The 25245-nt window shown below is 40.7% G+C and overlaps 1 protein-coding gene across 9 annotated transcripts in view; it reads right to left on the reverse strand.

Annotated features, from left to right (window-relative positions):
- Window positions 1-540: 540 nt before the first annotated feature.
- LOC311624520 (KRAB domain-containing protein 5-like) overlaps window positions 541-25245 on the reverse strand; it is a 41217-nt gene continuing 16512 nt past the window's right edge. For 4 of the 9 annotated variants that reach the window (XM_084887872.1, XM_084887875.1, XM_084887874.1 and 1 more), the window contains 4 exons: window positions 10198-10324; window positions 9739-9828; window positions 7052-7125; window positions 2698-5079 (listed from right to left, as the gene is read on the reverse strand). In XM_084887872.1, coding sequence (XP_084743998.1) covers window positions 3046-5079; window positions 7052-7125; window positions 9739-9828; window positions 10198-10324 — 2325 coding nt within the window. In that variant the 3' untranslated portion in view covers window positions 2698-3045. Of the gene's footprint in view, window positions 1396-1663; window positions 1706-2697; window positions 5080-7051; window positions 7126-9738; window positions 9829-10197; window positions 10325-12479; window positions 12591-13231; window positions 13397-16589; window positions 16752-25245 lie in introns of those variants that run through there. The other 5 variants (XM_084887877.1, XM_084887876.1, XM_084887871.1 and 2 more) reach the window with 5 other exon arrangements.

Below are 25245 nucleotides of genomic sequence, written 5' to 3' on the forward strand. Positions count from 1 at the left end.
ATTGGGTAGAAACTTCTGACCAGGTTAGGGAGGTAAATGGGTTTTGTTTAAAATCTTTAGAAATGGCAAAGGAAATGTCTGAGGTAGGGTTTCACATCAGAAGTAACTTAAAACTAATTTCTAAAGGCAAATGGGGACATTGCAGTTACATTCATGGAGAGTACCCTGATATCTGGAGATTGGCTCTGCAAGGGCAGTGGCGGGTGCTCTGCACCTTGGGCTGGGCTTGAGCCCACCCAGGAAGGCCTTTCCCCTAGTTTTCACCAAGGCAAGGAGGTTTTGTAGACATGAATAAGAAGTGCCCATGCACAAGTCCTGAAGTTGCCAGGGCCTGCAGAAATCACAAACAAACTGGGAAAAGAACAAAACCAGAAACACCACCGATCCCAACATAGATCATCTTTTTCTTCAGATGACAGTGTGTTTTCCTCATCTTTGTCTTCTGGAAGTGAGACAGATTCAAGTACTGAGGATTCTACCAATGAAAAACTTAAGAGAAAGAGAGGATAGAAAAGGAATAAAAGGAGAAAAGAAAGGACAAAAGATGAAACATCAAGAAAAAGAAAGCGAAGGAAGAAAGGAAGAAACAGCCACTTGATATCACCTTTCCAAGGTCTCATGAAATTCCTGTTTAAGGAGTTTATTTTATTACACTTTTAGTTTGGGCTTACATTTTTACTGGTTTGTCAAGACCACGGCAGGTACACTATCCAATATGTTAAAGAAAAAAACCCTATCTAATAGAAGGAATATGTAGGGGAGGGTATTTGGGGGTGACCGGGCTGTCAGGGGAGGGCAGTTGGGGATGATCAGGGCGACAGGGGAACAGTTAGGCATCTATCAGGCTGAAAGAAAAGTGATTAGGGGGTGTTCATGCTGGCAGGCAAAAGCGGTTAGGTCAATCAGGAAGGCAGGCAAGCAGTTTGGAGCCAGCAGTCCCAGATTGTGAAAGGGATATACGACTGCCTCAGGGGTCTCAGATTGGAGAGGGTGCAGGTTGGGATGAGAGGGGAAACCCCCCCCCCCCACTCCCCGCACGAATTTCATGCACCAGGCCTCTAGTTACACTAATAAAAATGTCTGTAGAAGTAAAAAGAAAGGAGGAGGCAAGTGACTAAGAACATGACTTTTACTAATATTTTATTTTTAGGGCCCATACTCTGGGCCTGCAGCTTCTTGGTTTTCATGTTGTACAGGCACAATGAGTTCAATACACTCATTAGGCTAATGTTTCCCTCAGATGCCTCCTCATACCAGAGCATCCTTTTCCTGGTGTATCTGTGTCTTTTTCACCCTCTCTTCCGTCTTTCATATTTGTTCAGCAGTTTTCAATAATCCCAGTTGGTGACTAGTGAACATCTCTAATAATCACGGCTGTTTCCCAACTGTCAGGCCCTGCTTTGCACAGATAAACAATACAAAATGCCCCTGCAATTATCACAAAAATGTAAATCCTAGATTTTCACAACATTCAGGTATTTATTCATACATCCCTCAGGAACCTGAGTACTAGTTAAGGCCATCACTTCATAGCTCAGTGGTGAGACCAAGACACAATGAACTTTTGCCCCAATAATAAAATAAAAAAAAGTTAAAAAGCCAGTGAATTGAATATCATTTATTATGCAAATACATATATAATCTAAATTTTCTTAATACTTACAGTAGAGAAGTTCAAAGTCTTTGCTACATTAAAGAGTATGTCCTAGAACAATATAAAGAATATGGAGTAGTATTTGAGTTTATAAATGAACATATTAAGTGCACACATACTCTAAAGTTAAACAAAGCATGGGGGGGGAGGGTAAGCATTGCAAATACAGTTATTGTCACTGGTCAAAATACACATTATAAGCATGCAAAGAATCATGAAATGAATTTAGGTATAAACCACAGCAATACTTTTCTTTCAAAAAGTCACAAATATCTGTTGTAATAAAAAAGGATGCAGTCGAGGCAATTACATTTGTCCTAAAATTCATCCCCTTGGCATTTTGATTTATACTAAAAAGTCCTGTAACTTTCCTTAATGGATTCTCTAAAATAAATATTCTGATTTAAAGACATATTTGAAAAATTTATTAATTTATTACTTTCTACTGTGAATTCTCTGGCATTTTACATTTAATTTTGATTAAATTCACTTTCAAGCACAAATTCTGCGGGAAACACGATTTTGGGAAAAGGTTTTTCATCATTTTTCACAAAGGTAGAATTTTTCTCCAGTATGCATTCTCTGATATGAAGACTTTAGGTCCAGATAAAGGGTTTGCATATTCTTTAACATTGTAAGTTTTTCTCCAGTATGAACACTCAAGTGTCAGTTAAGATGTAAATGCAGAAAACAGTCTTTGCTGAACTTTTTATATTTGCGTGGCTTCTCTGCACTATGAAATCTCTAAAGTACACTGAGGCTTGAGCAATGATTAAAGGTTTCACCACCTTGTTTATATTTTTATACTTTCAACAAAGTATGTGATATTGACTAAGTTTTCAACACTGGGTAAAGGCATTATCACAATCTCTACATTTGAAAGGCTGTTCTTTGGTACAAATTCTTTAATATTTAATGAGGTTTGGGCAATGGTTGGAGGTTTTACCATATTCTTTATATTTATGTTGCTTCTATTCACTATGAATTCCTTAGTATTGAGTAAAGCTATTGTGAGGTTAAAGGCTCTGTCACACTTCTTTAAAAAAAATATGTTCCTATTAATGTTAGGGACAGAGGAAAAAAAGGAAGAGATAGAAACATCAATGATGAGAATTATTGACTGGCTGCCTTCTGCATACCTCCTAATGGGGATCGAGCCTGGACCTCCTGGTTCTTGCTTAACCACAAAGTCACACTGCCAGGCTTTGTCACACTCTTCACATTTGTAAAGCTTATTTCAGGGATACATTTTCATATATTTGGTAAGGTCTGATGAGTGTATACGGGCCTTGCTACATTCTTAATGTTCATAAGCCTTTTCTCTAGTATAACTCCTCCAACGGATAGAAAAATTTGAACATGATGTATAGGCTTTGTGACATTCTCTACTTTTATAAGGGTTTCTGTTCTATATGAGTTCTCTGATGTTTAGAAAGAGCTGAATACCATCTAAAAGCTTTGCCACATTCTCTACATGTATAAGGTTTCTCTCCAGAATGAATATTCTGATGTTGAGTAAGAAGTGACCCCTGGGTAAAGGCTTTGCCACATTCTCTACATTTATAGGGCTTCTCTCCAGAGTGAATTTTCTGATGTTTAGTAAGCTGTGAGCCCTGGGTAAAGGCTTTGCCACATTCTCTACATTTATAGGGCTTCTCTCCAGAATGAATCCTTTGATGTTGAGTAAGATTTGAGTTCCGCATAAAGCTTTTGCCACATTCTCTACATTTATAAGGCTTCTCTCCAGTATGAATTCTCTGATGATCGGTAAGGTTTGAACACTGACTAAAAGCTTTGCCACATTCTCGACATTTATAAGGCTTCTCTCCAGAATGAATGATCTGATGTCGACTAAGATGTGAGCTCTGGATAAAAGTTTTGCCACATTCTTTACATTTATAAGGCTTCTTTCCAGAATGAATGATCTGATGCCGAGTTAGATGTGAGCTCTGTATAAAAGCTTTGCCACAGTCTTTACATTTATAAGGCTTCTTTCCAGAATGAATGATCTCATGTCGAGTAAGATGTGAGCTCTGTATAAAAGCTTTGCCACAGTCTTTACATTTATAAGGCTTCTCTCCAGAATGAATGATCTGATGTCGAGTAAGACGTGAGCTCTGGATAAACGCTTTGCCACATTCTCTACATTTATAAGGCTTCTCTCCTGTATGCATTTGCTGATGATGGGTAAGTGTTGAATACCGGCTATAGACTTTGCCACATTCTCTACACTGATTAGGTTTTTCTCCATTATGAATTGTATGTTTCATAAGGCATGAACACTTCTTAAAGGCTTTGCCACATTCTTTACATTTACAAGGCTTCCCTCCAAGATAAATTCTTTTATGTCGAGTAAAGCCTGAATAACTTTTAAAGGCTTTCCCACATTCTCTACATTTATAAGGCTTCATTTCTGTATGAATTCTCTGATGATGGGTAAGGGTTGAACACCACCTAAAGGCTTTCCCACATTCTCTACATTTATAAGGCTTCACTCCAGTATGTATTGTCTGATGTTGAGTAAGATGTGAGCACTGGGTAAAGGCTTTGCCACATTCCTTACATTTATATGGCTTCTCTCCAGAATGAATTTTCTTATGCTGAGTAAGATTTGAGCTCGAGGTAAAGGCTTTGCCACATTCTCTACATTTATAAGGCTTCTCTCCAGAATGGGTTCTCTGATGTTTTGTAAGATTTGAACTCCGGTTAAAGGCTTTCCCACATTCTCTACATTCATAAGGCTTCTCTCCAGTATGAATTCTCTGATGATGGATAAGGGTTGAATACTGGTTAAATGCTTTGTCACATTCTCCACATTTATAAGGCTTCTCTCCAGAATGAACTCTCTGATGTTTTGTGAGGCCTGAACACTTGTTAAAGGCTTTCCCACATTCTTTACATTTATAAGGTTTCTCTCCATGATGAATTATCTGATGTAGAATAAGGCTTGAGTAACAGTTGAAGGTTTTGTGACATTCTCTACATTTATAAGGCTTCTCTCCAGCATGATTTCTCTGATGTAAAACAATATGTGCCTGCCACTTAAAGGCTTTATCACATTCTTTGCATTTGTAAGGCTTCTCTGCAGTATGGATTTCTTTATGTATATTTAACTTAGAGGAGTGACTAAACATTTTCACATAGTGATTACACAGGAAAGACTCCTCCATAATATGAGTATTTTTATGTTCTATAAGATTTGATGATTGGTTGAAAGACTTGGCACATTCACTAAATCTTTCTGTCTTCTCTACAGTATGAATACTCTGAGGTATAAAAATATTTGCGTTTTTATCAAAGACTTTCAGACATTTATCATTGTTCTGTGAAAGCTGAGTTCTCTGATGGTCATTAGAATTTGACCCTTGGTTAATGTTTTTCTGAGATTCATTGCATTGATGACTTCTCTCTTCATTATATGTACTCTGATAATGATTTAAAAGCGAAAAACTTTTAGTGAGGGCTCTAGTATCATTGCACATGTACAGTTGTTTCCAATTACCTATTCTGATACCATGATGAATATATATATATATTTATATATATCCCACCTAATAATAGAGTAATATGCAATTAACCATCACTCCTCTACACCCACAAGCCACGCCCAGCAGCCAATCAGAGAAAATATGCAAATTAACCCAACAAAGATGGCAGTTAATTCGCATACACAGAGGGAGGGAGGAATGAAGACTGAAGACAGTATAGAAGGAAGAGGGAGGGAAAGTGGAAAGCAAGGCAGCTGTGGCTGCTGGAGGGAAAGCAATGGCAGCGTGTGGGGGGCGGGGCAGAGCGAGGCGAGGCGCACAGCGGTGGTGGCAGCACATGTGGCCCTGGAGACAGTGGCAGCAGTGGCCGGGGGCCTGCCCTGCCCGCTGCAGTGGGAGAGGTGGTGGTGGCAGGAGGGAAGCCCGCCAGAAGTCTTGTAGGAATATTCGTGCATCAGGTCGTGTGTGTGTGTGTGTGTGTGTGTGTGTGTATTAGAGGCCCGGTGCACAAAATTCGTGCACAGGGGGCGGGGAGGGGAGGACTGTCCCTCAGCCCAGCCTGCACCCTTTCCAATCTGGGATCCCTGGTGGGATCAGACCTAAACAGACAGTCGAACATCCCTCTTACAATCCAGGTCTGCTGGCTTCCAACTGCTCGTCTGCCTACCTTCCTGACTGCCCCTAACCGCTTCTGCCAGTCAGCCTGATCACCCCCTAATAACTCTGCTGCCAGCCTGATTGATGCCTAAGTACTCCCTACCAGCCTGTTTGCCCCTAACTGCCCTCCCCTGTAGGCCTGGTCCCCCACAACTGCTCTCCCCTGCAGGCCTGGGTCCCGCCCAACTTCCCTTCCCTGCAGGCCCGGTCACCTCCAACTTCCCTTCTCTGCCAGTCTGGTCACCCCTAACTGCCCTCCCCTGTAGGCTTGATGGCCCCCAACTGACCTCCCTTGCAGGCCTGGTCCCTCCCAACTACCCTCTCCTGCTTGCCTGATTGCCCACAACTGCCCTCCCTTGCAGACCTGGTCCCTCCCAACTGCCCTCCCCTACTGGCCATCTTACAGTGGCATCTTGTGTCCACATGGGGGCAGAATATTTGACCATATGGGGGCAGCCATATTGTGTGTTGGAGTGATGGTCAATCTGCATATTAGATAGGATATATCCTTGCACATTTATGGAAATTAAAGACTCTGGAAAAGTAAATATTTTCACATGAAAAAATAATACAAAATTGGTTAAGGGATTTACAAATTCATTTATAATCTTTATCTTCATTTTTTAAATATTTCATTTTTAGAAATATTGATTGTTTAATCATATGCTACATTAAATCAAAAAATTATTTGCACAATGGACTAGGTGACTTTTCTGATATTACAAATTTTACTTCAGAGAATATGTATTCATTTTTTTATTTTAATTCTCACATGAGGACATGTTTATTGATTTTTAGAAAGAAAGAAAGGGAGGGAGAGAAAAAGAAAGAGAAAAATTGATGTGAGAGAGAAATATTGATTGCCTCCTGCCTGCACCCAGACCAGTGATTGAACCCTAAACCTACTTGTGTCCTGACCAGAATAGAACCCACAACATTTCAGAATACATGGTGACACTGCAACCAACTGAGCCACAGCAGCCAGAGCAGAGAATATGTACTTTTAAAAACATTTCTTTAGCCTTTAGGTTCAGAAACACGTTGTTCTGTCAGCGTAACTGATGTCAAGTAGAAATATTCAAAATGTTTAAATCCTTAAGCTCTTGAGGCAACAATGATTTTATTAAGAGTAACTGCCCCACTTTGGCCATCTCCATCATGACTAACAAGCTTTTTTCTCCTCATATTCCCCTGCACATTACAAAACTTTCATTCAGTGTAAATTCTCAATGTCACATCAATGATATCTTACCTGTAACATTTTCTGGAGTGACACTTCTACACCTGACTTTGGCAACAAATCCTGGGTAACTTGAGAAGACATAGCTAAAATATAACAAATTAATTATAAAATACACTCAGGTAAATATTCTTTAAATTTTAATGTATAGAATTAATACATATAAAAAGACTTCAGTGAGATTGAAGAATAGGAAACACAAAACTTTCTTCCTCCATGGAGATGTTAACTTACCAACAATTACTGACCCAATTACCTTTTTAAGTACTTAAGAACCCAGTTCAAAGACCACAACACTTCCCAGAAAGCATAAAATAAAAATGTCATATCAAAGAGGGAAAAACGTTACCTACATTTGCCCACAGCATGTGCTCACCTTTCTGACATACTACAATACAAAATATGTGTGGGATAATTCTCAATTCTCAGTTTCTCTCAGAAGAGAAATAAATGAGGGTACTGGGTTTCCAATTGTCTGGATTTTTTGTAACTCTGAGGGACTTTTTTCACTTTTGAATAACACTGAATTCTATATAAACGCAATATACTGAGCATGCATTGTGGTGGCTACTAAATAGAAAAGTTAGTAATTGTTCCAGCACCAGACAGACTGCAATGCTGAAGGACATCAGGAATGGGAAGATACCATGAGCTCTAAATAAAAGCAAAATATGTTTTAAACGGGGAAGTTACACAAAACACAGAGAGAGAGAGAGATCTGTCAAGATGCTGGTATAGGTAATTGTAGCACTGGCAACCTCCCACAACCACATAAAAAATACAACTAAACTACAGGAAAACCATCATTCAAAACTGCTGAAACCTAGCCGAATGAAGTCTACACATAAGGACATAAAGAAAAAGGCTTATCCAGAATGGTAGGAGGTGAATGGACTGGGCCCATGTGGTGGATTAAAACCACAAGCGATAAGTTTCTATCTGTCTCTTTCCTTCTCCCTTCCTCTCTGAAATAAATAAATATATGTTTTTAAAAAACAAACAAACAAAAATCATCAGTTGCAGGGGTCACACCTGAGGAGTGAAGGGTCCCACCCCCACAAAAGACCTGCCAGCTAGAGTTCCAATGCAAAGGAGAGATGTCCCCATTATTATGGCTGTAAAAATGGGCAGGGATTGTGGCTGAGACGGAGAACCGATGGAGTCCAAGGCAGTTCCTCTTAAAGATTCATGCTCTGATTTACTCATATTCATGCCCTGTGAGCTCCAGCACTGTGGCAGCAGCTCGAATGGCACCAGGGATATATAGGTTGGAACTGAAGTGTCTGGCATAAAGACAAGAGCTATAGAAGGAGCTTTCTCCCAGGCATAAGTCTTGGTAGAAGCCATTGCACCTTTTCTGAGCCATTCACCCATATAGCTGGCAAACAAGAGCCATAGCTACGTCTTCATCAACCTAGCTCACACTTTCAACCCACCCTGAAGATTTCCTGAGGCCCACCCCAACAACATCTGGGACCACCAAAGCTGTTTCCAGTGGCTTTTTCATACAAACAGCCTTAATTGGCTTATGCTTCAGTCTTTACAACAATGTCTCAAACAAGCAGATCTGGCTCCAGTGTACCCCATACCTCTGGCTAAGTGGCCCCAGCATGAAAACTATGTAATATCTAATTATTGGAGTGTACATCTGAAATGAATATAATATATTGGCAACTACAATTGAAATATTAAAAAATGAGTTAAACACACACACACACACACACACACACACACACACACACACAGATTACACTTTCCAGAATAGGTTTGATAGGCCATAAACAATCTACTACAGCTGATAGTTAATTTGTTTTCTCCTGTACAAAGTGAGTTCATAAAAAATGGGATGGCAGCTGTCTCTAATGACCTTGAATAACAACAAAAGATCACAAGGTTTAGGAAGAAACAAAAAACAACAACAATCCAACCAGAGGAACAACATAAATCTCCATAAATTGGCCCTATGTTAATGAACATCTGTTAATTACCTGACAAAGCTATGGGAAAAAAACACATTTTAAAGAGGCTCAGCTGGAAAATATAGCGAAAAAATTTTTCAAAAAAATACTACCATCAAAACTATGCATGACAATAATCAAAATGCAAACAGATGAAAAATATAAAAAAGAACCAAACAGATATTGGGAGCTGAAGAATATAGTATGAAGATAGTACCTGAATTGAAATGTGTAATGGAAATATCAGGGGGGGAAATTCATCAAGCAAAAGGAAGGATAAGACAACTTGGACACTGACTCTCAGTGTTCCTGGGATGTGGGAACCAAATTCCAGCATCTCAACCACCTCCCTCCCAAATTACTTACATGAGGCAGAAAAGAGAACTTTAAAATTAGTTTAACATAACATTCCTCGCCAATGAGCACAGACTTTCCCGGGTTCCACAAGAAATGCTCAAGAGAAGCCAGGTCATGCTACCCTCACATTATTAGGGCAGGTCTTTGGCTCTCACTGCAAATGCGAAGGAAGATCATAGGAGCACCAGGAAGAACCCTTACATGATGCCAGAGTGTAAGTGTTGAAGAGGCTCTGTCCCTTGAAGACAGAAACAGAAATAAACCTGACCCTCTCCAAAATCACTTCGATTGCAGCAGATCTTTCCAACCCATATTATAGTGCCTGACTTCCTCCATAAGCTTGGTCTCTCACTTGGGTCATCTGCTTCCTTGATTCCCACCAACCTGGCTGGCTGGATATTGTCTTTTTCCTCTTCATCACCCAGGGCTCCTTCATGTGCTCCAAAAAGGTGACCAGGTCTGGCTTAGACACACCTGTTTAGTAGAAAAGGAAACATGCGTACAATGGAGATTCTCCGATTTACAACCCAGTACTGTGCTCAAATGAGAAAATAGGACATTGTAGAATATCAGAATATTCTAGAAAATTATTACCCAAAATAGTATTTTCTGACAGCAACTTTACTATACTAGAGACAACATTTAAAGTTTTTAGATCCTGAGTTCCACTTCCAAATACACGCGGAAACCTTTCTGCTCTGCATCAACAAAACTTCAATTTCTTTCATTGGGAACACAGATCTGAAACTCTCATACAAAGCAGAAGCTCACCACTGACTGTATTAATGAAGAAAAGAAAACCCTGCGGGTGGAGGAGAAATTCTGGAAGGCAGTGGTCCTCACCCAGGAATACCAGGTTCCTGTAGTTCTGCAGCATCACATCCATGTACAGTTTCCGCTGAGCTGGGTCCAGGCACGCCCACTCCTCCTGAGAGAATTCTATGGCCACATCACTGAAGGTCAACTGTCCCTGAAATTAAAAGGGTGGGGGGGAGAGCATTACTCTATTGACCATGGGCAGAGGTCATAAGATCACCCAAAATGAAAACAGAGTTAATGGAACTGGTTTGCTGTGTGTGTGTGTGTGTGTGTGTGTGTGTGTGTGTGTTCTTTAATAGAGCTGGTTTTGATCTAGGAAAGTATCCTGAGTTATCCAATGGCATCACTTTGACACTAATATTCACTAATGTAGTTTGAGAAAGGATGGTATATGATCCACAAAACCACAGTAAAAGTTTTACTTTTCTGGAAGAAGAATTTTAAAAATAGACACTGACAGACATATCATTTTTAATGCTTTGTTTGAATCACAGAGGATCAAGTGTATATATTTCTTAGGTGGAGAAGTCATTCTGAGTGAGCACAGTGTAGCACTTTAATAAATTTAATGAGCTCTGGCTGGGGCCTGAGCTTCCACGAGTTTAACTAGCTCACTTATAACATGGATGCCACTGGGCTGGTACATGTGCCAAACCTTTAGACAGCACAGAAGAAAACACAGGAAAAAAATTCATATACAAGACTTTGACTGAATAGTTTAGGGAATTTACATGTCTCACAGATTAGTAAGCCTAGAAACCACAATTGTTTTAACAGTTTTTTATATATTAACTAATAAATCACAAAAGCAATCAAAGAATAACATTATTGTTCTCTTTTTATAAATGTATTTGTTGACTTTAGAAAGAGAGAAAGGGGGACGGAGACAGACAAAAATGTCACTGAGAGAAAAATATCAATAAACTAACTCCTGCACATCCCCTCCAAGGATTGAGCCCTCAACCCAGAATGTGCCATAACTGGGAATTTAATCAGTGACCTCTCAGTGCATGGATCAACGTTCAAACAACTGAACCAGGGCTATTCATCCTTTTTTTATGAGAATATTTTGTAAAACATCCAAAAAAAATGGTAGAGCCTGGGTGTTATTCCAAACTTTATCTGAAATCTGTGATCTTTTATGCATCTCTCTCAAAATGTTTTTGAAACCTTTATTAAAGATTTTTAAAAATTAACTCCATGGTTCAGGAACTAGGCAGAGAACACTCACACAAGTGGAAATCAGGAGCAAAGGAAGTGACATCAGGTGACTGAAGAACACATCATCATTAACACCAGTTTTATACAAAATTCATTTCACATATACTCCACATTCTGTATATTTTAAGACTAGGACTTGCCAATGTAGAGAGCAAGTCTCTTCTAACAAGTGTTCTTTTCAGCACATTTTGATCTAATCCCAGCCACTAAGGCCATCCTGGTTAAAGGTGCTTTGTCTCAATCCTGTTCTGCAGAACAGATGTTGTAGACATATGAAATGTAAAACCTACATTTCCCTTCTGCAAACACCATCTCAATAGAAAACTTGGATATCAATGTTTTCCCGTGTTGATCTGTCTCAAAGAAAATGTTCTGAAAAGTTGACGGTGGGGTTTCAGAACAAGGCACATTGAAGATGTGCTTCAATGGTACATGCATTATGTTGAGCTGAAGGCACCAAGACCCTGTGGGCTCAGGAGACACTTCTGCTCTCCCCCTGAACTACCTAGAAGAATTTAAATGACGAGCTGGCCAATGACATGTGTTAAACCAAAAATGACATTTGAACTATCTAGGTCAAGCATGTCAAATTTGTGACCCACGGGACATATGCAGCCCACAACAAATACTCATTAACAATTACTCTTTTATTTCAGCCCTTTGTATTCAACATGCCTCTATCGAAATAAACCTATATTTCTATAAATATTGAAGCTTTTGGTTTTTTTCAGCTCACATAAACTTAAACCTTATTTATTTGGCCCATGTTAAAAGTTGAGTTTAACATGCTTGGTCTAAATGGTAGGGAAACTAGTATTTCCTGAACATATGATCTCTTGGCAATAATATGCTGAAGTCCCAATGCGCAGTAGCTCATCCCAGGCTCAGAATGTCTTATATACCAACTAGAGGCCCGATGCACAAAATTCATGCAAGGGGCTCAGCCCCTGCCCACCACAGCCACCTGGTCTAATTAGCATATTATGATTTTATATTATAGAAGATTTTCCCTTTCAGTCTCTGAACCTCTCTTGCATGTGGGGTCTCTGACTCTGTCATATATGTGGAGCTCCCATACATATCACCTCTATCGGATTAGGCCAGCTGAAAGAACCTTGAAGGTAGAAGAAAGTATCTTCCTCCCACACAATGGCCATTACTTTATGGAGTTCTTCATGTCCCTTAGGGGACTGGATGGACGCAATGGACAGACACCTGTGGACAACAACACAGAGGGAGCTGACTTTATCTCCCTCCTAAAGATCTGCTTCCTTGCTGATGTTGAAACTGCTGTCGCACTTGAGCAGTTGATGAAGGCTTAACTGCTACATGAACTTCCTGGGATGGCTCTAGTAAACTACACTGCCATCTTTCCCCTACAGCACAGGCGCTAACAACCAGGCAACCCAGTTGGTAAAGGAAATAACTGCATCCTGAAATTGAAATCTCCACCAGCAGGCCTTTTTCAAACCACCCTCCTACTGGTTCCCAAGCTTGTCAGAGCCGCCAAGCAGAGCCAGCCCCTGAGTCAGCTCAAAGGACCTTCCTTTCTTCTGTGTTGTCTCCCTTGTGATTGAGCATAAGCCTAAGAAATTTTTCCAAGAAATTTCTCTGGAGGTTCTTCTTGATTTCTATCTTGGGGAACCCAAAAGACCCCTATGACGGTAACATTTTAAAGAGGGAACCTGGACAATCACAGTAGGGGAAAGTAAGCAGGTGAAAACAACTTTGAGTTGCAGGATCATCAGAAATAGAGAAGCAAAGGTCTGCACCACCTACATCCATGAACTTTAGAAGGAAAAGCAGACACAAAACTGAGCCAAGACAGGGTGGTTACCTGAGAAGCAGCCATACTGTCCTCTTCTTCCTCCTGCTCTGGATTGTTTCCTCAGGCAATTTTATGTGGACCAATCACACCTGCATCTTGAGACTGTGCCTTGTTGCCACCACACTCACAGGCAGAAAGACCTTGATGAAATGAAAACTGTCACACTCCCCTGCCCTTTGACACAAGAGACATTAAGAAAAAGTGAGATCCTACATGAAGACTGAAGTGTAAGTTTTTCTCTCTTGTATTCCTGTGCTCTCCCGTCCCACAGACATGCACACTTTCCAACCCAGCAAAGAGAATGTGGGCTGTACTTTTGTTCCTCCCAAACCCAAAAGAAAACCCTGATACCACGCCTGGACCAAAGCCGGCTCTCAACTCTCACAAATGCACTTCAGACCTTCTGTTGAACACCAGCCTCACTTTTGAATCACCTGGAGCACCACATGAAACCAACAACCCAAGCCAGTTGTTCAACTCTGTGGGGGAGGGCACAGAAATGTTAGTTCTTACAATTCATCAAATGGTCCAATGCAGTGGTCACCAGCCTTTCAGACCTCACAGATCACCAGTGGTCCGAGAACCACTGGTTGGTGACCACTGGTCTAATGGAAGGGCATCATCTAGCATTTCAACGTGCATACAGAACTGCTGGGGATCAAAGTCCCACTCTAAAAAGTTACGATTCTGTAGGTGGGCAGTGAGGCCCATGAGATAGCATCTTTGCTTAGTGCCCTGGTGCAGGTGACCTGCTTTAGGTAGCAGTGGACTAGAGATACTAGACCCAACACACCTGAGCCTGATGAGTAGTGTGAGAGGTTGAGGTAGGGACTTCTAGAGGACAGGCTCCCAGGGTGGATCCCTAGAGATGGGGTTGTCCTGGAATGGGTTTGGCCAGGCCTGTAGCTACTGTGCAGATGCAACAGGGGAGAAGAGAAAACTTGGTGGCAACAGGGTTCTTGTGAAAATCCTGTCCTCAGAATCCTTCCAAAATGCCACTCGGTCCCCAGTTCTTTGTCCACATCCCTCCCATGGAACACGTCGTATAACAGGATAATATGCCTCATCCCCTGTTTATACATGAGTGCAGCTTCAATCCCTAAGGGGCAAGGGGCAGAAAAGTGGTTCCATCACAGCTTTATTTTTGCAAATGAAGTGAAGGAGCATACTCTAGAAGCCTGTCAAGACATGAGCTTGTTTATATCGCATTCATGTTCACTTTCTCTAACTGAACCCTAAACACATTTTAATCATTGTTCTTATTAATGTTTTATTATAGTAAGAACACCTAACATAAGATCTTTCAATAAAATTTTTTTGAAAATATATTTTTATTGATTTTAGAGTGGAGAGAGAGAGAGAGACATTAATGAGAGAGAATCATTTTTGATCGGCTGCTTCCTGCATGTCCCCTACCAGGGATTGAGCCCACAACCTGGGCATGTGCTCTTCAGTCTGCAGACTGACACTCCATCAACTGAGCCAAACCATCAAGATATGAGATTCCTTATACCACATTCATGTTCACTTTCTCTAACTGATCCCCAAACACATTTTAATCATTGTTCTTATTCATATTTTATTATAGTAAGAACCCTTAACATGAGATCAGTCAATAAAATTTTTGAAAATATATTTTTATTGATTTCAGAGTGAAAAGACAAACATTAATGATGAGAGAGAATCATTAATCACTGCCTCCTGCACACCCCCTACTTGGGATTGAGCCCACAACCTAGGCATGTGCTCTGATCATGAATCAAACAGTGACATCCTGGTTCATAGGTTGATGTTCAACCACTGAGAAACACTAACCAGAATCAATAAAATTTTAAGCGCACAAGACAATAGTGTTAACAGCAGGCAAAATGTTACAGCATGGATCTCTAAAACCTATTTATCTTTGATAAATCAAAATCTGTATCCCTGAGTAGCAACTCCCATTTCCACATTCCTTTGCCTCTAATCTTTGTTCCTGGGAGTCTGACTGTATTGTGAGAATTCTGAAGCTGGATTTATATAGGGTTATATACAGGTATTAAAAGTACTTACTATGACACATAAGTTTAAAATCTATAAACTTAATAGTCACATTATGAAATCTAAGGAAGAAACTATGGTTAAATTAATACAGATGACTCCCAAATTAGATAAGAGTTTAACAAACAATTATTATGAAAGAAAAACAAATTCCTGAAACATAGCAGATTCACTACAATAAAACCTTAGAGCAGTGGTTCTCAAACCGTTCTAATGCTGATACCCTATAATACAGTTCCTCGTGTTGTGGTGAGGTTAACCATAAAATTACTTTCGTTACTATTAATATTTCATAACTGTAATTTTGCTATTGTTAATGAATCGTGATGTAAATATCTGTGTTTTCCCCTCTCCCAGAACTGGGTTCCCTTCTTCCTCCACTTCTGTTTCTCAGTCCGTTTAGGTCCCTCTCTTTCCTTTGTTTCTCTCCCCTGTCCTTTCCTGAGGTTCCCCTCTCTCCTGTCTCCCCTTCATTCTATTCCTTCCCTATACCTGTTCCGTGAAATTACTGGAACCGTCACCTGCAGCAGCCCTTTCTCCCGAATCTTTCTGCTTGTTCCCCACCTCCATACATTTCGCCTTTCTCCCCCATCCCTGGGTCCCTTCTGCTTCCAGTTCCCTTGTCTTTCAGGCTACACCTCTCCTGCCAGACTCAGGGGCACCCCGCCTGGCTAAGCTCGGTGCTGGTTCTTGCTGGGCTCTGTCACCCCTTCATCCCTGCACTGGCCTCTCATCCAACCTTTCCTCCTGACTCTCCATCTCAATGCCTTGCCCTCCGGGGCCCACCTCTGCTGACCAAGGACTCCGCACACTTTGGCTCCCCTTCATGTCTCTAGAGCTCCTCCCTTCCCTCCATGGGCCTCTAGTTTTTCTCCATTTACTACTTTCCCGAATCCCTCTTTCATACTTGCAGTTGATTTGCAAGGACCTTCCACATCCTCAATTTTGCTGTTTCCTTGTGGGCCCCCTCACTGATTCTGCCAATTAGTTATTAAATGGTGATGGGGCGGGGGGGGGGGGGCATCTAGAAGGGGGGCGGAGGTGTTGGAATACTCCCAGGCCAGGGAGGAATCCGGGCTCCACAGGCCGAGCACTGCGAGACTGTGGAGGGAGCAGAGGGTTTGACTCCATCTCCCCAGACTTTAATGGCCCAGAGTGGGGTGGCCAGTGAAAGGTTTTAGGAGGAAAACTACGCGCGGCGGAGAGCAGTGACCCCAGGAAGGGGAGATCACAGGCAGGGCGGACTCCGTTAGAGCGACAGGTAACGCGGGGTCTCAAACCCGCAGCGAAGCCCGCCGGGCAGGTCTCACTGGGACGCGAGGCTTACCGCTGATGGGAGGCGGGTTTGGGGTTTCAAGGTCTCCTCGGCCCTCAGGCTTCACACGTGCAGGGCTGTGGGCTGAGATGCGAGGTTTAAGGAGAAAGACCAAAGGTTTCTCAGATGCCTGGGTTCCTCCCCTCTGCACTAGCCGCTTCCGGGTCTGGGAGTAACTGCGCTTGCGCAATCGACAAAGGGGGCGGGTCGAGGCGGGCGCTGGGCGGGGCTCGGGGCGGCCCGGGCTCCGGGGACAATGGAGGATGGGGCGGGGCCGAAGCGCGGGGCGTGAACCAGGGTGTTTGATTCAGAGGCTGCATGTGGGTTTGGGCTGAGCTCCAGGAACTGGGGAGGTGCTTGAAATGCGCTGTGGCCTAAAGGTGGGTGTTGCGGGCAGACGGATAAAGTGGTCGGGCGGCGGCCCACGGGAGGGTTGCGGGTTGGACGGTGGAGCCCAGCCCCCAGAATGATGCCCAGGGTCAGCGTCGCCAAGGATGATAGCTGGGTCCTGACTCCTGTCCTCTTGCCTCAGAGTTTGTTATTTTCTCAATTCTGAACCTGTGCAATTTATTTTGTTCCCTGAAAAGCAGGACTACTCCCTGCCAATTTAAGTTGATATTTTAAACTGTTTAATATAAAATTTAGAGTTCAGTGGGCCACTTACGTTGAAAGCTACAATGTCTTTGTTCTAACAGGCTGAGAACGGATTTGCTCAAAACTTCCATTGGGAAGTGGTGGACACGCCTGTGGGTACTGGCAGAGATGCCAGCTGAGTTGTGGTGGAGCGATGATTGGTTGGAGGAACGAACCAAATAAGTAATTGAATGAAGCTAGGAGTGCAGTTGTCTGTGCAGGAGATGCAAACTTGAAGGTAAAATTCAAAATTGTATCTGTGTGAAATTCAAAATTCTATATTTGGGAAACAGGCCATGGCAGACCAACATCTCTCAGAACATCATTTCCATTCCCGTTTCCTACTCACCCTGTGCTGTCCCATGTCAGTTGCAGAGAATTGTATAAGGAAAAGACTTGGAGGGATGAAGCAGGTCATAATTTAGGTCACCGTCCGTGCTTTTTAAAAAAATATGCAGCAATGCCGAAGCCGGTTTGGCTCAGTGGAAGAGCGTCAGCCTGGAGACTGAAGGGTCCCGGGTTCGATTCCGGTCAAGGGCATGTACATTGGTTGCGGGCACATCCCCAGTGGGGGGTGTGCAGGAGGCAACTGGTCAATGTTTCTCTCTCATCGACGTTTCTAACTCTCTATCCCTCTCAATTCCTCTCTGTGTAAAATCAATAAAATATATATATTTTTTTAAATATGCAGTAATAACTTTTATAAAATAGATATCAATTGTATTGTTGTTTATATGTTACTCATGAGGGGAATGACAAATTCAAACACCTTTGTTGAGGTAAATGTTTGTGACATGGTAATTAATTTGTTATTGACTTCTCTATACAATTCAATTCCAAATTTACTTAATGTTTATACAGGAATTTTTTTTACCTATAAATTTATTGTTTTTTTACATTTTAATTGTTTTCTACTTATGAGGTTCTCTCGGGTGTGGACCATAAACTCTGTAGAATAAATGTACCCCTTAGAAGACAATAGAATTTGCTTTTACCTATAGGATACTTTGCAATGTTTCTAAAGACATAGATAGAGATGTCTGTCCTCTTTCAGATGAACCCTGAAGAAAATAAAGCAATCTGATCAATTTCCAGAGGTCTCATTCAAACCTTCAAGAACCTTTAATATCCATCATGAATTACATTTTTCTCTCAAATCCCTATATTTGCAATATTTCTATGGAGTAAGAATTTTTGATGAGATAAAGGCATTTTGGATAAACTCTCCTTTAGCGTATAATAAATTGATAAGTTGTCACTGCCCTATTCACTATGTGATGTTTCCCAAGGTTACACTCCTTTGACATTCATTACATTTGACTTACCTAAAATTTTGTAAGATTTGAACATCATTACTCATAAAATGTGTAAGATTTCACTACAAACTCAATATAATGATTATCCTCCAACTGTTGACATTTGGGTAAGAACTTTGCCACACAATGTTTTTTTTTTTTTTTAAGATTTCTTTTACATGTTTATTTACTGAGATTTGGTAAAGTTTGACTCCTGGTAAAATACATTGTCCAGTACATTATATTTTAAGACACCTTCCCCAAGTAGGAGATTGTCATGCTTCCTGAAGATTCGTCCTTCCAAAAGACAGACCAAATTCATTCTATTTGTAAATTTTTTCTCTAATACATGTAACTGTGATCTTTGTTTACTAATGAAGAATGGGTTGAAACTTTCCCTATCTCTATTGCAAATGTCGGTTGTGATATTAGGAAGAATTCTTCCATGTTGGGAAACTAAGGAACCATTTTGAAAGATTTCTTGACTTGATTACACTTATATTATTCGTCCTCAATATTGATCTCTACAGTTAATCCTGAGGTAACTGAAAGTTGTTGTTTTTTCCCCTCTTTATTGATTAAGGTATTACATATGTGTCCTTATCCCCCATTGCCCCCCTCGCCCCACCCACTCATGCCCTCAACCCCCTAGTGTCTGAGTCCATTGATTAGGCTTATATGCATGCATAAGTCCTTTGGTTGATCTCTCCCCCTTATCCCTGCCCTCTCCTACCTTCCCTCTGAGGTTTAATGGTCTGATTGATGCTTCTCTGTCTCTGGATCTGTTTTTGTTCATCAGATTATATTGTTCATTATATTTCACAAATGAATGACATCACGTGATATTTATCTTTCTCTGTCTGGCTTATTTCGCTTAGCATTATGCTATCCAGTTCTATCCATGCTGTTGCAAATGGTAAGAATTCCTTCTTTTTTACTGCAGCATAGTATTCCATTGTGTAGATGTACCACCATTTTTTAATCCACTCATCTGCTGATGGGCACTTAGGCTGTTTCCAAATCCTAGCTATTGTAAATTGTGCTGCTATGAACATAAGTGTGCATATATCCTTTCTGATTGGTGTTTCTGGTTTCTTGGGATATAGTCCTAGGAGTGGGATTACTGGATCAAATGGGAGTTCCACTTTTAGTTTTTTGAGGAAACTCCATACTGTTCTCCACAGTGGCTGCACCAGTCTGCATTCCCCCCAGCAGTGCACGAGGGTTCCTTTTTCTCCACATCCTTGTCAATATTTGTCATTTGTTGATTTGTTGACGATAGCCATTCTGACAGGTGTGAGATGGTACCTCATTGTCATTTTGATTTGCATCTCTGGGATGATTAGTGACTTTGAGCATGTTTTCATATGTCTCTTGGCCTCCTTATGTCCTCTTTCAAATAGTTTCTATTTAGGTCCATTGCCCATTTTTTGATTGGTTTGTTTATCTTTCTTTTATTAAGTTGCATGAGTTCCCTGTAAATGTTGGAGATTAAATCCTAATTGGTGATAACATTGGCAAATATGTTCTCCCATGCAGTGCACTTTCTTGTTGATTAACTGAAAGCTTTAACCCCTCGTTTTATCAAACAATTACATGTATTGGCTTCCTGAATATATATGTGTTTTTAATATAAATGTTCGACTTAGATTTGATGATCTTAACAAGGTAGATTATATAGATTTACTGTATGTGGTAATATTGCCAACCAGCCATGTTGCCACAAAAGAGCTTTCAACATAGGGCTCTCATCTTCACATGCAAATGGCTATGAACTTTATCAAGCTCAGAACTGTTGGGGAAAACCCAATTACAGATAAAAGTCAAACATCCATTTTGTTCATGGGGAGTTTTGCTGTTTATAAAATTTACAAGGGAGTTAAATGAATAAAGGGAGTATTCACACAAATAAAAGGAGTATTTCTTTAATCACTAGAAATTTTTGACATGTGTCTCCCTGCACTATTGTTATAAAACAGATGCAAATAATTAGGTTGCTAAAATCTTTTTTTTAAATATATTTTTATTGATTTTACATAGAGAGGAATTAAGAGAGATAGAGAGTTAGAAATGTCGATGAGAGAAAGTCATCGACCAGCTGCCTCCTGCACACATCCCCACCGGGGAAGTGCCCACAACCAAGGCATGTGCCCTTGACAGGAATCAAACCCGGGACCCTTCAGTCCGCAGGCCGACACTCTATCCACTGAGCCAAACCAGTCTCGGCAGGTTGCTAAAATCTTCAAAATTATTGAAGGCTTCAAAAAACTGGAAAACAAAAATTATTTTGACCTGGTGAGTTAAATTATATATCACAAGGTCAAAGATATTTATAATATATTTTTTTAGAGAGAGAGGAAGGGAAAGGGAGAGACAAACATCCATGAGAGATATCAACATCAATCAGTGACCTCCTGCAAGCCCCCTGCTGGGGAATGAGCTTGAAATCTGGGCATGTGCCCTGACCAGGACAGACTGGTGACAGTCTGGTGCATGGGTCAACGCTCAGTCACTGAGACACACTGGCCTGGAGAGACTATATTTTTTAAGCACATGGAAAACGTATTTAACACTGTGACCTAAAGAAATCTGGGTTTACGTAAAGAGAGACTTTATACGAAAGATGATTTCAGTAGGGAGAATACTCTGACCATGGGACTTGAAAGAGTCTCAAAGATCAGACAGAATGGGCTTTTCTTCTTATAAAGAATGGTCACCAAGGCTAGAAAGAACGGGGTTGGGGAGTAGATGAGCAGGTAGCCTAATCTACCATTGTGAATACCTTTTACCCTGAGTTTGCCTACTCTAGACGTGGGGGATGGGGGGGTTGTTCCCAATTATACTGTTCAAGGATGAGCCACAGTTCAGGGTCTGGGGAGATGGAGAGAAGATTAGGTTTGATTTAGTCATGTCACAGCATTTTGCCCTGCACTGGTACAGTTCTGCCCACCTGGGAAGTTTCCCAACACACTTGTCAGAGAACACGGTGAACCTCACCTGCCAAGTAAAGAACTTAAACTTCCAACTCCTACTGCTGACTTGGTTAAAGGACAGAAGCATGTCCCATACAGAAATGACCTTGACCCTCAGAGAACAAGGATGGCACCTTCAATGGGAGGAGCTGGCTCCTGGTGAATGTATCTGTCCACAGGGAGAATGCAATGCTCACCTGTCTGGTGCAGCACAACGAGCAACTGGAAGTCACCAAACAACTTCCCCTGAAGGCCTTTGCTCACCAGGAGCCCCAGAACACAGATGAACCCTCTGGAGAGGCCTCTACTCCAACTGAGCCACTCATTAAATTTTATCATTTATAATGTTAAGAGTAGAAATTTGTGCTTATTATAGAATAATCTGGAAATCTATAGATATAAATTAGCAATTTGAAGTGTGCTCCCGACTCCCAAATCCCACACGGGTAAGAGTTTGGTACACACTTTTATAGATCTCTTGATACCAATGTATATTAAAGAAAGAGGGAGGGAGGGAGGGAGGGAGGAAGGGAGGGAGGGAGGGAGGGAGGGAGGGAGGGAGACCATCCTGTTCACAGTGTCCTGCCTCTTGACTTCAACCAACAGTCACTGAGTTCCCCGTCCATGACAGCACCTCCCTCTTCCTTGCTCTTTCTAATCTCCTCCTGGTTTCCATCCCATCTGGACCAGGCACCCAGCTGATTCTGAGTGGTCACAGCATGGGCCTTCTTTATCCTGTTTATGACAGTGAACCAGCAATAATCACAGCTGCTCACTGAACATTTTCTACACACACATTTCACTTCTTCCATCATCTCCTTCCCTGATAACCATCCTGCGAACTTGAAGTTTTACAGATGGGTGTGGGAAGACTTCTTGTCACAATAATATGTGATTGGGCTCAACTAATCAAGCTGATCTGAGAAATATATTTGAGATGTTTGTTAAAAGAAAGTTTATTCTTGAAATATCAATGTTTATTGGATGTAATATATTATTGTATGTAAAACCGTTTTTCTTGAAATATTAAAAAAAAAAAAAAAGAGTAGTTTATTGACTTTTAGAGAGAAAGGAAGGGAAGGGGGGAGAGAGAGAGAGAGACAAAAATATCAATGTGACAGTGACAACATAGATCAGTGGCCTCCCACATGCCCCCTACCAGGGATCAAGCCTGAAACTTAGGCATATACCCTTGACCTGGAATCAGACAGGTAATCTCCTGGTCAGGCAACAATGCCCAACTGGCCAGGGCAGAAATGTTTAAGATTTTACTGCCCATGTTTCCCTTTAGAATTTAATCCATTTTTAGTTTTTTCTTATATGTGGTATAAGGAGGTAGTCTACGTTTTTGCACTTATCTGTCCACTTTTCTCAACACCATTTATTGAACACAGTGTCTTTACCCCATGATATGTTCTTGTCTTCTTTATTAAATATTGTCCATATAAGTGTGGGTTTATTTCTGGGCTTTCTATACTATTCTGTTGATCTATATATCTGTTTTTATGCTAATAGCATGCTGATTTTATTACTAAGGCCTTGTAGTATAGTTTGATATCATGTACCGTGATTCCAACAATTTTGTTCTTCTCAAAATGGCTGAGATTATTCAGGATCCTTTGTAATTCCATATAACTTTTTGGATTACTTGTTCAATTTCTGTGAAATACACCATTGGTATTTTGATGGAGACTGCATTGAATCTATAGATTGCTTTGGGTAGTATGGACATTTTAACAATACTAATTCTTCCAATCCATGAACACAGTACATTTCCATTTATGTGTACCTTATTTCATTCTTCAGTATCTTATAAATTTCTGAATACAGATCTTTTATCTCGCTTGCATTTATTCCTAGGTATGTTTTTTTAAATACAATTGTAAATGGGATAGTTTTTTAGTTTCCCTATCTGATATTCCATTATTGATGTATACAAACGCAACCAATTAGTGGACATTGATTTGTGTATCCTGTTACTTTACTAAATATATCAGTTACAATAAATTTTTGGTGAGATCTATATCCATGTCATCCATAAATAATCAGTTTTACTTCTTCCTTTCCAATTTGGATGCCTTTTATTTCTCCATTTTGTCTGACTGCTGTGGCCAGGACTTCCAATACTATCTTGAATGAGTGATAAAAGTGGACATCCCTGTCATGTTCCTGATCTTACAGGCAATGTTTTAGTTAATTCCCATTGACAATGATGTTACTTGAGGGTTTGTCATATATGACCTTTATTATATTGAGATGTTCCCTCTATTCCCACTTTGCTGAGAGCCAATTTTATTGTGTCTTATTTTTAATGATTTCATTTTTATAATTTATTGATTTGAGAGGGACAGAGTGAAAGAGAGAGGACATTGACTGGTTGTTCCACTTATTTAAGCCATTATTGGTTGATTTTTGTATGTGCCCTGACCAGGGATAGAACCCCTAACCTTGGCAAACCAGGACAATGCTCTAACCAAATGAGCAATCTGGCCAGGACTCTTTCCTCCTTATAATTTCCTTCCTCTGTCTGCTTTGGGTTTTGTTCTTCCTTTTCTCATAGATGACTGACTTTAGATTTTTCCCTATTGCCACAAATTAGTCAAATTCAGTGCCCAGTGGGTAAAGAGAGTACAACCTAGTATGCCTGATTGCTGTGTTCTTCCTTCAGTCCTCAGGTCCCGAGCCAGGGTGCCTTTCTCTACCATCTGAGTCCTCCTCTATTTGTACCAGGGAGTAATTTCTAGGAGTAATACTAAACAGGGAAACAGGAGAGATGAGTTTCGCCATCTTGTCTGGACCAGCTTGGGTTTGCATCTTAGTCTCTGTCCATTGTTGGGGATCAGTACTAGTTTGTTACTTCCCAGTGCTTTCAGTGTGCCTGACCCAGCACACTTGCTAAGTACCAAGTTCCATTGCTGGACGTGACCTTTATGGGGTTGTCTGCATTGCTGGGCTAAAAACAAAGGGAAAGAGACCTACGTCACCGTCTACACACCCTCTACACTGGGGTGCCACACTTAATGTCATCTGAAAGCTCCAGTCACTGCAGTCCCATGGCCCAACTGGTCTGGTGTAATGATACGCACTTTTTTTTTTTTATCATATCTATGGTCCTGGGATGTTTACATTTCTAGATTAATTAACCTCTTTTGTCAGTATAGCATAGGCTAGGCATGTTAATGCACTTTTTGGGTAGATAATTTGTTTCAATTATGGGGGGAAAGGTTTGAGTCCTCAAAATTCAAGGTGTTTTGTTTTCTTTCAGAACTCAGTATTTACCACCTTACCATTTTCTTTCCCTTTAACACTTTGTTGCCAAACAGCACTTCTTCCTTTTTTTTTTTTCTTCTCACTAAAGAAGTTATTTTATTGTACTTATATCTTTAATCACATGTCCTTTAAAAATATCCCTGACTCTTTGTGTTAGTTTCCTATAGGTGTGAAATAAATTATCACACATTTAATGCCTGAAAACACAAATGTATTATCTTAAAGTTCTAGAAGTCAGAGACCTATAATGGGTTGGTTCCTCTCACCTAAATCACAGTTTGATTTTTAGCCAACTGGCTCCAGAAGAAATGATTCTGCCATGCTATTAAAAATCTCTTCTGGTTCACACTTAACCTGTAACTTGTAATTAAGCACTCCTAACTTTTCATTGTCTTTCTCCAAAGGTTTTGTGGCCCAGCAACAGTGATCAAATTGGATAGTTCTTATAATTGCCATTTCCCAACTAATTTCCAAATATCTGATGCCAGTATATTCACT

This window comes from Pipistrellus hanaki, assembly GCF_964339955.1.
Source record: "Pipistrellus hanaki genome assembly, chromosome: 6".
Lineage (NCBI taxonomy): Eukaryota > Metazoa > Chordata > Mammalia > Chiroptera > Vespertilionidae > Pipistrellus > Pipistrellus hanaki.